Source organism: Chrysemys picta, chromosome 13 (assembly GCF_011386835.1).
Source record: "Chrysemys picta bellii isolate R12L10 chromosome 13, ASM1138683v2, whole genome shotgun sequence".
Classification (NCBI taxonomy): domain Eukaryota; kingdom Metazoa; phylum Chordata; order Testudines; family Emydidae; genus Chrysemys; species Chrysemys picta.
The window spans coordinates 19,361,067-19,375,866 of record NC_088803.1 but is presented as its reverse complement, the minus strand read 5'-3'; the positions used below and the strand labels follow the sequence as shown (position 1 = coordinate 19,375,866).

General features: G+C 44.7%; 1 protein-coding gene across 1 annotated transcript; it reads right to left on the bottom strand.

The window, feature by feature from the left end:
- Nucleotides 1–9,100: 9,100 nt before the first annotated feature.
- On the bottom strand, nucleotides 9,101–10,048 carry LOC101949700 (olfactory receptor 4D2-like). Its single transcript, XM_005284231.2, has one exon. It carries the CDS (start codon nucleotides 10,046–10,048, stop codon nucleotides 9,101–9,103), a length of 948 nt encoding a protein of 315 aa, XP_005284288.2.
- Between the last annotated feature and the right edge of the window lie 4,752 nt (nucleotides 10,049–14,800).

The window sequence follows — 14,800 nt, the reverse complement described above, 5'->3', positions numbered from 1 at the left end:
TATAGGAGTTTAGGTTTAAATTGTGTTATAGAGGTACATACTAGGAAAAAGAATATAAACTTTCAGTTAATTAACCAAACTCTGAAGGATATAGGAGTTTAGGTTTAAATTATGAGAAAAGGTGCATACACCCTCAGTCGTAGCATGACTAAGCATAAGAGGAGAACTTAGTGTTTCTCACTCTGATCCGGGGAAGGATTTGTATAATTGGTGTATGAACCTCGGTGGTAGAAGGCCGAGCAATACAGAGGGAAGCTTAGCGTCTCTCCCTATGGCCCAGAGTGGGTTAAAAATATAAAATACAAATCTTGTTCTGTTAAACCAAACTCTGAAGAATATAGGAGTTTGGGCAGTGTAGTGTGGTTTATGTTTGTTTGGTTTTGTTTTTGCTGTGTAAGTAATATTGAGGTAATTTCACAATTTTGGAGAAAATGTTTAAGAAACGGAACCAGGAAGGGTGGGGGCTAGTTAAAAAGCCCACCCTCCTTGCTAAATTGGTAGTGGAACAAGGCTTGTGCCCATGGAAAGAAACTGTCTATTAAAAAAAGCAGGATCGGGCCCAGGCAAGCAATAAATAAAAAAACTGAAAAACAGGTTGGGTATAGAGAGTTAAAACAGCACTCTCAAATCTTACAGCAGCAGTAACATCAGGAAAAGAAACATTTAAGACCCCAGAAGGGGGCAGACCTTTGGGACCCCTCTGGAGATTGGGAAGGGGGATATTTGGGATATTTGGGTAAATTCCTCCTCCCAGGGCCAAAATGCCGTTGAAACAGTTAACAACAGTGCCTGCTTCTGCCTCAGATCTCCAGGCCATGGCAAAATGGCTGGAGATTTTAAAACAGAATTATTTTTCTAGATGGAGTGTTAACGCCCTTTTACTGAGAGAAAGGGAGGATTTACACTCACAAGAAATGCACCACTTAATTAGCATTTGTGCAGCCCCAAGTACCAAACACACTGTGGCAGAGACTAAGCAGGTTCCGCCATGGTTAAAGCACTGTGCTAATTTGTTTCCAAGCTTCTATCTTTCAGGTTCTGAACCAGAACATCAGGAGAGCTGGTACCAGCTGAAGAGTTATAAAATACCATGGTTATAGTGTCATGACAAAGTCTGTGTTCAGTGTTCTGTGTTGCATGTTCTGTGTCTGTCTCTAGTGGTGTCCTGTGCTAGCATTGGGTCCAGAAAAAGAGGGGATACTACACTAGACAGGGCAAATGTCTTTTCCTCTCTCTACTTCCCCCATGTCCATCCAATTTATCAATCACCACTTGTGTCCAAAACACTTTGGTCCCCAGTGCATCAGGTTTATTTTTTGTTAGGTTCTCTAATAGTCATTTTGTTGTTGATTTTTGTTCTTGATACATTTGTATTGTTAGTTACATTTGCTTGTATTATTATTAATTCCACACTTTCCTCTATGTACTCTGGTTCTATTTCCCCAAGCCCTGAAGGGTAGTTCTTGGGCCCCCATAACCTGTAAGACCTTGGCCCATAATTGTATGGCCCCATCTTTCAGGTCCACAGAAACCTCTGAAAACAACTGTTAAAAATAGGGAATTCTACAACATTTTAGCAACTGAATGTTAGTTTAAGTCCAAATCAGCTTAACCTTGCATAACAACTGTGGTACTCCTACAAAATCTTATTTGTTGTGTGTGCTTAAGAAGGTCCTGACCTCAGTGACTTTTATTGTTTGATGGCTATTGCAGCATCAAACTTGGGCCTCATTTTGTTTGTCAATGTACCCAATTATTGTAATGGTAATGGTTTTGTTGTATTTCCAATTATTATAATTATAATTGTTTGCATTTGTGTTTATGTTATATCTGGTGTTTAGTCAATTGTAATGGTTTTAGTTATATTCACCTGGTTATAATTGTTTGGTTTGTTTGCAACAAATAAAAAAAATGTATATGGTGACCACTCAAGAATTGTTCTTGAGAGGTCAAAAGGGGGACAAGGTAGATAAATCTCTGATAATTTTCATATGACTTTACATTGTGCCTCTTCATATAATCTTGTGGTGGGTCTACCCACGTGTGACCTCTGTTTTCATGGGACTTTGTATTAAAGCCTCATTTAGAAACTTTGCATTGCCCTTGGTATAATATTATAGCCCCTAAGGATAGAATAAGATAGAAGAAAAATTTATTTTTGCTAGCAGTAGAACAAGAGCTCTCCCCCCAACTCTTAATCAATTGCCCTGTTGAATGAATGAGGTGTGGATGAGCAAGGCATGGAAGGAAGCACCTCTAGACAGCCTCAACTGATGGAGAGGGGCTGGGAGCCAGACCCAAGGACAATAAAACGTGTCAAGTGGGCTCATTAAAGACAAGCAGACATACTGACGGCCTCGGGGGTTAGAAGCAAGCACCTTCTTTTGGAAACACCCTCTTTGCAGCATTGGGACAACACTCAAAAGAAAGCAGCACAAAGGACCAATGGACACAGACACAGAATTTGAATCTGGTATAGATTTGCATAAGAGGAAAGCTGCTATAAAAGTGAGGTGTCTTGCAGAGGACCTCGGGTCTCATCTTGTCAACATGGGAGCCTCGATCCGGATCGGCAGAAGCCCGGCTCCACCCCCCCCCCCCATCTAACTCACCTGGCCAGTGAAGTTAAGGGGAGCAACTAATTGGTAAAAACAAGACGGAGTGTGTTTGTGTGTGTGTGTGAGTGTAAGTTTAATATATTATATGCATATGATACAGTGTTAATGAATACATGTATTACTAATAAATGTGGCGTTTTGTCTTATTCCCCCTGAAAAGATCCTGTGCAGTACTTTAAGTACAACAAGAACAGGGAATTGAATCTAGGTCTCCAAAGTCACAGACAAATGCCCTAAACACTGGACCATCTCAAACCATTGCTTATTTCTCCAATGAGTCCTGATAACACAAATGAGGTCTATGAACCAGAGTAAGAGACAGGGCCTGCCCTGAACATCTTGCAATCCAAATACGCAAGGCAGATCAAGGGGGAGGGGACACAATGCAGTATAATTTAAAAGTCTTTAAAGCCATGACAAGATGTACAAGGGTAGAAAGAGACAAAAGGTAGAAAAAGTCCCCTCAGGAAGGCCATCAGAGGTGGATATGACTCACTCGGGACACGGTCCTAGGGGCTTGATCCTCTATGTCAGGGATGGACAAACTTTTTGGCCCAAGGGACATATCTCATTATGGAAATTGTATGGCGGGCCATGAATGCTCATGGTTCCTGGCCAATGGGAGCTGCTGGGCCAGCGCTTGGGGCTGGGGCAGTATGCGGAACCCCCTGGCTGCCCCTATGCATAGGAGTCGGCGGGGGGACATGCTGTTACTTCCGGGAGCCGTGTGGAGACACAGCACATGTGGAGGAGGGCAAGCCCTGGACCCCGCTCCCCATCGGGAGCTCAAGGGCTAGGTTAAAACATCTGAATGTCTAGATGCGGCCCCTGGGCCGTAGTTTGCCCACCCCTACTCTATGTCCTTTTATCACGCAGGATACATTGTTTGCCCAAGGTCACAAATGAAGTCAGTAGCTGAGTCAGAGGAAAACCTAGATCTTCTTGTTTCTAGCCCAGTTTCCTACCCACTGGACCATGCTGTGGAGGTTATCTGAGATCATCAGAGTATAGCCTCCCCCATAAAATGGCTGTAGATACCGAAGACCTTTTGGTGACCTCTGATGAAAATATCAACGTTCAAATCTGGACTACCCACCACACCCAAGAAGTGTGTCCCACAAATTGTAATGTCCTCTCTGAAAAGGTTTTTTCTTATCAGTGAAAGACAGAACACGTTGATAATCATATCAAAGAGATCTTGATCTTCTGGCTAATCTCAAACAACTCAGAAACTGCAGAAATGAGAATCCTATTTGTGAATAGAATAGAATAGAATAGAATAGAATAGAATAGAATAGAAAAAGATCCACTTCTCAAAGGGACCTGAAGGAGTTAAAAATGAGGATGGGACAAAAAGAATTCAGCAACACTATTTTTCGACAGAAATTTGGGTTTTTGCCTTTTTTCGGAAAAGTGTCTGGTCCATGCCCCCAAAGCTGCAGACTTTAACCAAAAACTGCTCAGCAGGTCACCTATCTCCAGCACCCAGACACCCAGTTCCCAATGGGATCCAAACCCCAATAAATACGTTTTACTCTGTCTAAAGCTTATACAGGGTGAACTCATAAATTGTCGTGTTCCCCCCCCCATAACACTGATAGAGAGATATGCACAGCTGTTTGCTCCCCCAGGTATTAATCACTTACTCTGGGTCAATTAATAAACAAAAGTGATTTTATTAAATATAAAAAGTAGGATTGAAGTGGTTTCAAGTAATAACAGAGAGAACAAAGTAAGTTACCAAGCAAAATAAAACAAAACACACAAGTCTAAGCCTAATACATTAAGAAACTGAATACAGGTAAATCTCACCCTTAGAGATGTTCCAATAAGCTTCTTTCACAGACTACACTCCTTCCTAGTCTGGGCCCAATCCTTTCTCCTGGTACAGACCTTGTTAGTTCCAGCAGGCATCTTAGGTGAAAAGCAGGGTATTCCACATGACTGGGACCCCTTTGTTCTGTTCCACCTCCTTTTATAGCTTTGGCACAAGGTGGGAAGCATTAGTCTCTCTCTGGGTTCCCACCCCTCCTTCCAAATGGAAAAGCACGAGGTTTAAGATGTGACAGGGTCACATGTCCTGTGAGACCCCTTGACTCCATTTTTCCAAGGCTGGTCCGCAGGTACCCAGGAAGGTTTGCAAGTAAACAGAGTCATTTACAGGTGATTGCTTCTGAAGCACTCTTAATGGCTTCCACTTAACATGTTTACATCAGTAATAAAAGTTTATATCTTATTCTCCTAACTCCAGATATAGAAATAATATATGCAAACAAATGGGATGAACACACTCAGTAGATCATAAGCTTTGTTATGACACATTACAAGAGACCTTTTGCAAAAAGCATACTCCATTTGCATTATATTCACACTCATAAGCATATTTCCATAAACATATAGAGTGCAACGTCACAACCACCCTCACCTCCGTCTGCGTACCCTGGGTGTGTGTTCAGAAGAGTATCAGGAGGCCTGGGGCATAGATTATGCTCAGTTAAAAATACTGGACCTCACTGTTGCGGGACCCCATGTATTATGCATGTGCTGTGTACGCTGGCAAGTAGAACGCTTCATAGTCAATTCCAATGGGGGAATTAGAGAGACGATGCTTCCCAGCCCAAGTGTCACTGCAGAGGACTGAGAGTCAAGACTCCAGAGATCTATTGCAATTGTATTCTAGTGGTTAGAGCAGTGTAGACTTGTCCCCTTCACACCCTTCTTTCAGTGATCTCTGTGCAGCCCCCTCCCCTTCTCACTCTTCTCTCAGTGACCCCTGTGCAGCCCCCCTCCCCTTCACACCCTACCACCAGTGACCCCTGTGCAGTCTTTTAAGCTTCCAATTTTTTGGAATGGACCAGGCATGGCTGCTGTCTTTGGGCCGCTGGGGACACTTTTGGGGTGTAGATATCATATCCCCTCCTGAAAAGTTTGACCACGTGACCCTCTGCCCTGTCCCGAGGTCCTGTGATGACCCTTGGTCCCCCGCATTGCTTCAGCCCAACCTTGCCCCAAATCTCACCCAAAAGGGTGGCCTTGTCTTTTACTTCATCAGTCACCTAATAAGGTCCTGTAGAGCGCTGTGAACAACCCAATAGTAGCTATTTCTCTTTCTTTAACAGCAGGAGACATACACAATACAATAAACTCCACACACATTTGCCTGCCTCAGTTTCCTCACCTATCACTATCATTCTTTTGGCCAGGCTTAAGGGTCTCTGGGGCTATCCTCGATCCTGATGCGGCTGTGCATGGCTACACTTCTGAAACAAGGAGACTTCACCCTTCCAGCTCATGGTCTCTGACCTTGGTTGGACAGTCCATTGTCCCTCTGTAGCCTGCCACAGGAGTAAAGCAAGGGCCCACAGGCCTCAAGCCTATAGGACAATTAGCTTACCAGAACTAAGGCCTAGGTATAAAAGGATGATGCACGTAGTTGCTATGTACATTGTATTTAACTGATAATTTGACCTTAAATTATAATATCACAGTAAACAAGAGGGATACCTGATGGGAAAAAGCAAAGCAAGGAACTCATAGTCTCATGGACTTTAAGGTCAGAAGGGACCATCGTGTATCCTTTATATTTTAGGGGATGTTTAAAAGGATGTTGAGCTTAACCTAAACTTACATGTACTAGTTGCAGATGTACCATGGCCACTAATTGACATAAACGCTAATGACTATAACATAAGTGACTGACTGACCTACTGAAGATAAGAACTCCAATATTGTTGAGGTGGAAGTGAGTTGAAGGAGGAAAAGAACCCATCATTAAGATGTATAAAAGATGTTGGGCTTTGGCGTAACACCCTATCAAAGGTCAGACCCAGCCTGAATGCAGTGTGATAAGTGGAATGCGTTGGCCTGATGACCCCACAGACGGCTTCACCTATTCTGGGGCTTAAAGGATGCTGTGAGTATAGAACTGCTATCCATTTTGTATTGGCTCTACCTCCTTTGCTGTGTTACACTGTCTGTGATCTTGGTTGTTTTGCTAATACATTTTATACTTCTGGGAGAACAGGATGTGACTTGTTTCTTGGGCTTTCCTCAAGAGCCTCATTCTATTGATAATTCTATTGCGGTGCCTGATTTGGAGGCAGAACCTATCAAACCACTGTGTAGTGTAGCAAAATAAATATCTCCCCTGATCAGTCGGGGTACACCTCTCATGCCCAAAACTTCCCGTGTGTCTCCTTCAGTGTGAGCCTTTTTAGACCCTCCTGTTTTGCCCCCTTTGTCTCTGTGTTCTACTGTTAGTAACTTTCCATCTTCAAACCCTCAGCCCCAGCGAGGCCATGGAACCAATCTGCTTTGCCTTGAGTAGGCTGTTACTGGCTTCTAACAACACGTCATTGTCCATGGTAATGCAGACACTTGACACATCCCCGTCAGCCCATGCTGGACTTTTCATTTCCACAGAGGAATTCAGAAACATGGCAGTTTTAATAGTGACAATTTCAAAATGTCAACCATCATTCATAAGTTGTAAACACAGATCCCCCAAACCATCCCACCATGCTGCTTTCACAGTCCAACCTCAGTGACCCCTCTGCGGCCCCAACTCCTTCACATCCTTCACACACTGTGCAATACCATTCCTTCATGATCTGCTCTCAGGTACTCCTGTGCACTCGTGCAGACCTCAGCGGTTTGCACAGGTGTCACTGGTGATGGTAAGAATTTAGCTCATAATGTTGCTGATGATAGCCCACCCAACAATAACACCCATGCTCCCTGGTGGAAGACACTCACTGAACCGCAGTATGTTAGCCTAGCTAAGGACATGTTCACTTCAACTATGTTGATTTATACCCGCTGTGGATATTTCCCATTCACTTCCACAGAGCTCCACAAATTAACACCAGCTGAGTATTTTCCATATTAACTTCAATGGAGCAAAGTTTTTTTACTCCAGCTGGGGATTGGGCCCCAATGACTACAATGGAAGTACATCACTTCCTGTGGAATTGGCTCATTGACTCCAATGGAGCAAGGCCGATTTATACCAACTGAGGCTCTTTCCCATTAGTGTTAGTGAAGCTGCACTGATTCGCACTAACATGTCCCACTGACTCATGTTCTGGGTCTATAATTCATTCGATAGCATGCTGTTTTCATGAGGGTTCAGTATCTGATCTCCTTGGGTGCAGGGTTGCAACCCGCCAGGATTGGTCTGGAATCTCCAGGAATTAAAGATTAATCTTTAATTAAGGATTATATCATGTGATTAAATCTCCAGGAATATGTCCAACCAAATTGGCAACCCTACTTGGATGGCACACCCAGCTATGCCATTTGACAGAGGTGAGGCATAGCCACTTCCCTTCTTGTTTCACATCTGTATAAAACAGGCCACAGTTTCAGCCTGGGTTATCTAATCCAATAGAGGACGTTATGGAGGGGAAAAGAATGTAAAACCATTAGCCGATTTCAGTCATGATACAGTTATGGAAACGGATACCATAAAAAAGCTCTTGGTGAAGATGAATATATCCGATTTGGCATACTTGCAACTGAAGCTTTCTGTCAAATCACATGTCCAAAGCCCAGATTTCTGGAGACCATTAACAAGGAAAGAAGAAGGCCATGCACCAGGAGCCACGGAAGTGCCCCAAAAGTTGGGGTGGGGCATGGCCCTTTGCCCAGCCCCCCCTTCCAGTGCCCCTGCTATGCATAAAGCCCATCGCTAAAGTCCGATGTTGGTTATTGACTCAGCAAGGACCCCTTGATAACATGATTGCGGCGAGTAGCTGGATGTGTGGTAGCTTGTTTTCAGATCCTGCAACATTAGTGGCTTGGAGGAATAAACTATGTGGAATCCTGCCAGTGACTGGGACACAGGCAGTTGTGGCCAGTGGTTAGAGCAGGTCTCAGGCCTAGTGGTTACAGCTGGAATCGGTAGTCAGGAATAAGAGCCAAGGCTCAGAGCCAAAGTCAGAAGTCAAGAATCACAGCCATGGCTCAGGACCAGGTAAACTGGAGTATGGGAAGGCAGGACGCAAGATAGGACTAGGGATGAAACAAAGCTGGGAACAAGAAAGCACAGGTGTTCTCCCAGCCACTGGTGAATACTTTGAGCAGCTGTGGAACTGCTGCGGTTGCTGGGCTTAAAAACCAGCCCACTGACTCTTGACACCAAACAGGTGGTGTCTCTAATTAGGCAACCCACTTGTGCTCAGTAGGTTGCCTGGAGACTAGCTTTGTAGCAGACCCTGATTCCCAACAATCCTTCCAATAGGAAAAAGGGAAGCCAGCCCTATCACAGGGTCATCCACATTTTCTAATGTATAATATTTTTTAGAATTTGAACAAAATAAACCCACAGAAAATTATTACAGCTTGACCCGACACAATGGGTCTTATAAAGGGAACAAACACAGACACCTACTGAGAGTTGTTAACACTGTATGACAAGTTCATGTACCTTGTTAATAACAAAATTAAAAAATCATAATTTGGGAAATCATAATTTTTAAAAATTATGTCTTTATTTTTCTCCCCGAGAAGAGCATTCTGCTCATCAGTCTCCTGATGGCCTTCTTCATCTCGGCGTTCCTCAGCGTGTAGATCATCGGGTTCAGCATTGGGGGGATTACAGTGTAAAGGACCGAGACCACCTTGTCCATAGGGAATTTCTGGAAGGGCCGGGCATAGATGAAGATGCAGGGTACGAATATTAAACACACCACCATGATCTGGGTTGCGCAGGTGGACAGAGCCTTGCGCTTCCCTTCCGTGAGGTGTGTCCTGATCTTGACTAAGATGATGGTGTACGAAATGAGCAGGAGAATGAAGATAATTATGACAATCACCCCATTGTGGGAGACTATCAGCAGCTCGAACAAGCGGGTGTCGGTGCAGGCCAGTTTCACGACTTGTGGGACATCGCAGTAGAAATTGTCCAGGACGTTTGGCCCACAGAATGGTAGCTGGAAGACCATTCCAATTTGAATAGCAGAGTGAGCCAATCCACCCAGCCATGTGCCGGCCACTAGCCCCATGCACACACGCCGGTTCATGATAGACAAGTATCGCAATGGTTTATGGATAGCCACGTACCTATCAGCGGCCATCACCGCAAGTAAAAATACCATAGCACCAGCGATGAAGTGGAAGAAGAACATCTGGAGGATGCATTCATTGAAGGAGATGGTTTTGCGCTGGGAGAGGAGACCCGAGAGCATCTTCGGCACACTGACTGTAGAGTCACTAATATCTATGAAAGCCAAGTTGGCCAGCAGGAAGTACATGGGGGTGTGGAGCTGGCGGTCAGTTATCACGGTGGTGATGATGGTGAAGTTTCCCAGCCAGGTTGTCAGGTAGACTATGGAGAAGACAATGAAGAGGAATCGCTGCAGCTCAGAACTCTGGGTGAGGCCCAAGAGGACAAATTCTGTCACAGGGGTGGTGAGGTTCTCCTGCTCCATTTTGTGTCCTTAAAATATACCTGGAAACTGAATGACAATAATAATTAATAAAAGTTTATAATATTTTTTCCACCTTTAAATTACTGATATTGACTCCTTCTTAACTGCACCCTAAGAAAGATGTTGGGTTTGGGTTTGGGTTTGGGTTTGGGTTTGGGTTTGGGTTTGGGTTTGGGTAGGTCTGCATTTTCCTATGTAACCCCCAAGGAGATTATCAAAATTCCTGGGGCTCTGTCTGCTGGCAGCTCTGGGGGAGCCAAGGCAAACTCAGAGTCTGCCCCGGCAACCAATAGGGAGTGAGATGCCCCTCCCAGGGAGTTCAGGAAAGGGGAGAAGCCATTTTTGAGTCAGTCTGGAGCCAGCCAGGGCAAGGGCAGGACTGGCTGTGTGGGGAGTTGGTGAGTCCCAGGCCTTTATGCAGGGTTCCCCCTGAAAACTGGCCTTTAGGGACCTGAAAGCAAGATCCCTCAGCTGGGCTTTTCCTTCTCCACTGATGATTCCCAGTTTGTAGAGTTTTGCTTGGAAACTTTCCCAGGCAGGCTAAGTTAGCCCTCCAGCTCCCTAGGTGAGACCAGTCACCACATGGTCAGCTCTGCTCTGCCTGCTAGTTCAGGGCTGCTGCCTGCTGTGTGTATGTCTGGATGCTGGGCTAGGAGACGACAGTTTGGATTTTAGTACAGTTGTGTAAACTGCACCTTGAGCCCTGCACCCCTTTGTGGTGAGGGGAAATCCTGGGACCAAGACAGCCTGATTCCTGCCTGAAGAGGATCACTGCCAGCAGAGATCAGCCCCTCTGCAGTGACTGAGGAGTCCAGAGTCATCTCTGAACCTAAGGATCATTCATGGAGTTTGTGAGTACACCATCTGTTAGTCAGTCAGGGAATTTGTTTTGGGGACCCCCTGCTCTCTGAACTGTGTCCTCAAGTGACTGTCTGGGGATTTTATAACTTGCTGCATATTAAACCTGTGGAGGGATTTACCACCTCCTCCCACTTGTGAGTCCATTGGGCTGTACTGAACCCAGTCAGCCACACGACTAAACCACTGCAGAGAAGAATTTGTTGTCATTGGTCATCAAGGGCCCCAACAAAGTATGCGTACCAATGGGACACTAATCTTACATTTGCTACCTCAAGTCACATGACTGAGGAGAGTCACAGGTATTAGCAGCGTGGGCACCGGTGACCCTAAGAATAGTGTTTTACCCTGTTATGTATATTTGTCTCCTGTTTAATATAATTATTGTGTTGAATATATTGTATGTGTTTGTGTTATTTCTTGGAAGTCTCCAACTATCTGGCAAGTAAGTGGGGGTTACGTTGTGGTTAGTGTTTTCCTCCCAAGCTGCCCTAGTAATCCTGCCAGGAAGGAGCAAGAGGGGTGAAGGCACCGCCAAATAAATTCATAGGAAAAAATAAAAAAGATACACCCCGCTGAGTGGGTGGCGGGATTGAGAAGAACCCAGGCCTGTCCATCAAAACCTGTAAGCAGATTGTCATTACAGAAGGTAACCGGGTGGAGAGGGGACACTACACCTAAATTAAATACTATCCCCTCAGCCCCACTGCAGGGGAATCCTGCTTCACCAGACCCTAAGAGCCAGGGATTTCTCTACTCACACACCCTGAACTTTCCCCCCCCCCCCCCCGCAGTAGTCAACTAGTTACACGCTGTATAGTCAATTTAGTCCAGCCAACCCTATAAATCTGAACACCCCCTCTTATTTCAATTCCTGGGGAAAGTACTGACTGGGGGTCTGCGAGTAGCTTGGGAGTGAAGAGGCGTGGTTTGCTCACCCACTATCAAACATTTGGAAAATCTCTAGAGCTGCTTGAAAAAGCCATTATTTCCAGCAACATCTTTGAAGGGAAAAAACTGATATTTTTGGTTCAAACTTTTTTCACAGGTAATTTTTTTAATGAAACAAAATGATAATGTTCATTTCATTGCTTTTCCTGCCCAATTTTTATTTTGATTCCATTTGTACTGAGATTTTCATTTGGATTTGGCTTTTGAAAAAAAAAAGCCATTCTAGTTTTCTTTGTTTGGTTTTCTGTTTTCCATATCCTCCCAGGCATTTTCTCTCCCATTTTTAATTTGCTATTTGGAAAAATGGGGGCAGGGGAAGGAAGGGGAGAAAAAAAGTGTGAGAAGGTGAGAAAAATGGCTTTTTTACCCACTTGAAAATATAAAAATTCAAAATGTATTTACGCGTCTGTTTCTGTAAAAAAATATCAGCCAGCTTTAAAGGAGAGTGGGATGCTGCTGTGAGCAATGGGGGAGAATGGCTTTGTGGGTAAGCGACTGGCCTTTGGGAGCGAGGTCCAATTTCTGTCCTGTGCCACAGACAATCTTTGTGCCCATGGATAACTCACATCCCTGCCTTGTCTAGGATTTTCCAAGGAGAATAAGGGAGTTATGTGACCAATTCCCCTTGATCTTCCCATTGATCAGTGAATTTCTAACCTCTCCAGTGTCCTTTGAAAATCACAGGCTCTGTGCCTCAGTTTCCGCTTCTGAAATAGGTGTAATTCTTCAGCTCCCCAGCTTGGCAAGAGGGCTGTGAAGGTCAATACTCTGTGATGCACTCAGGGAACAATGATGAAGTGGTGGATAACTTTGGGGAAAGGCAGTGAAATTGGCAGAGGGGCATTGCCCACCACCATCCTGCAGATCTCAGAGACTCCCTACTTTGGTGCAGCTTTTAAGGTGTGGAGGTTAAGGGGGATATGTCCAAGGACTGAACTCAAGACATCTTGATGTAAAAGCCTGAGTGTCTACTGGCTGAACTAACTGACCACAGCTGTTAGGTCTGCTGCTATAAATCTCTGTCCTTGCTGAAGCCAATCTAAAGGACAAAGACGCACACTGCGTTAGCATGGGTTGCACCTCGATCCCTGTCAGACATTTGAACATTTCAGGCACTTTAGGCTGGGAGTTTCCATGGAGACGAAGGGAGTTAGGTGCCCAGCTCCCACTGAAATTTTGATAGCTTTGAAATCCCAGACTAAACTACTAGGCAGCTACAAAAATGTCAGCTTTTCTAAAAGCAAGTAACCCACAGTGAGAATCTCACTCTGCTTTATCTGGACACTTCCCTGGCTCTTTCTCAGTTTCATCCACACCTCCACTCTGCCCCAGTGACATCTCTCTCTGATCTGAGCCTCTTAAAGGGAGAAACCTGGTCTGATGGAGCCAGGCACAGGAAGACATCAGCAAAGCATCTTTGGTCTGTTCTTCCTCCTAACTAACTGGGAAACCCCAGATAACATCTGTAGAGCCCTTTAGAGGAGTATTCACTCTGTCAGTGCTTAATACTATCCCCCCAACCAGGTCGTTCTTTTTTTATCAGTGGGGTCTCTGAGCATCTGCCCTCCTTATAATAACAATACCTCTCCCTACTCTCACATTGCACATTGTTTGATTCAAGAGTCCATACCTTGCACGACCTGCTGTGTCTGTGACCTCAGAGTCGGCTGCCTCCAAAGGACAGCCTGGGGAAGTCAAACCTCAGAGCTGATCATTGAGGTCCTGGCCAGCAGAGGAAGAAGACCCAGTTCCAAGGAGGAGACAGCCCCAGAAATCTTCCCCTTATGTGCTTATTGACCCCCACTAAGGCTGGTGCTAGGAGCAGAGTCGCTGAAATCTCCTTGAGTTTTAATAGGTATGATCAAGGAAGTTGCTGCTTTGGAGATTTGGGGATTCTTCCACAAGAGGGGTCATTAATAACTCCACGGTGCGTTTCAGTCTCTGTGTGTGTTTACATGAGCCATGTCAACGTTAGAGCCTTTGCAAATTCCCTCCGGTGCTGAGATGGCACAGGAAGGCTGTTTGGGACACAGTGGAAGAACTGGACCTTTGACTGACCTCCAAAGCAGAGGAAATCCCATGGCTGGTGGGTTTTGTTCCCAGCACTGAGATGGAGAGAGCTAGGCAAGGAGTTAGAGCAGGAGAGAAAAAATTCAGGGCTTCTCAGTCAACATGCAAATTCTAGAGGAAAGCGGTCTCAAGAATTAGAGCGGGGGTAATTGTATTTTGGGGTCCCTTGTGGCTCATTTGACAGACATCGTCCAAGAGCTCTATTGGTGGAGTCTCCTTCCTTGGAGGTTTTTAAGGCCCGGCTTGACAAAGCCCTGGCTGGGATGATTTAGCTGGGAATTGGTCCTGCTTTGAGCAGGGGGTTGGACTAGATGACCTCTTGAGGTCCCTTCCAACTCTGATATTCTATGATTCTATGATTCTATGAAGGACTGATAACTTTTTGGTGAGATAAGATTAAAAGATCAAAGTCCAAAGTTGGTCAGCTTTCGGACTCAGCAGCCAATATACAATCAGAGACCTGAAACATCAGTACTGAGTCTCAGCAGGCACCTGGGGAATTAAAGTGTCAACGGGATCTGAACATCCGTCTTCCTAATTTTATCAAGCACTTTAGCAACAACAGGGATGGGATCCTTTTTAGTGCATAGAATAGAATAGAATAGAATAGAATAGAATAGAATAGAGATCTAACCTGTAGGGTTCTGACCAGGCCAAGTCGTTATGGGTACAGTTGGGTGAATGATGGACTTTTTTGGTTCACTGGCCATTTTAAAAATAATCAAAACTAATGTTTAGTTTCAGGTCAAAACGATTTTTTTTTTTGGTTTGGTGATTGAAAAGTCAAAGAAGCTTTGACCTCAAAACTAACTGATGCATTGTTCATGTCAAAGCAAAGTGTTTCATTCTGTATCAACCTGAAAAAAAAGTTGG

What these genes read in the sequence shown, in the direction of transcription:
- LOC101949700 (XM_005284231.2), bottom strand. Translation starts at nt 10,048, where the DNA reads ATGGAGCAGGAGAACCTCACCACCCCTGTGACAGAATTTGTCCTCTTG.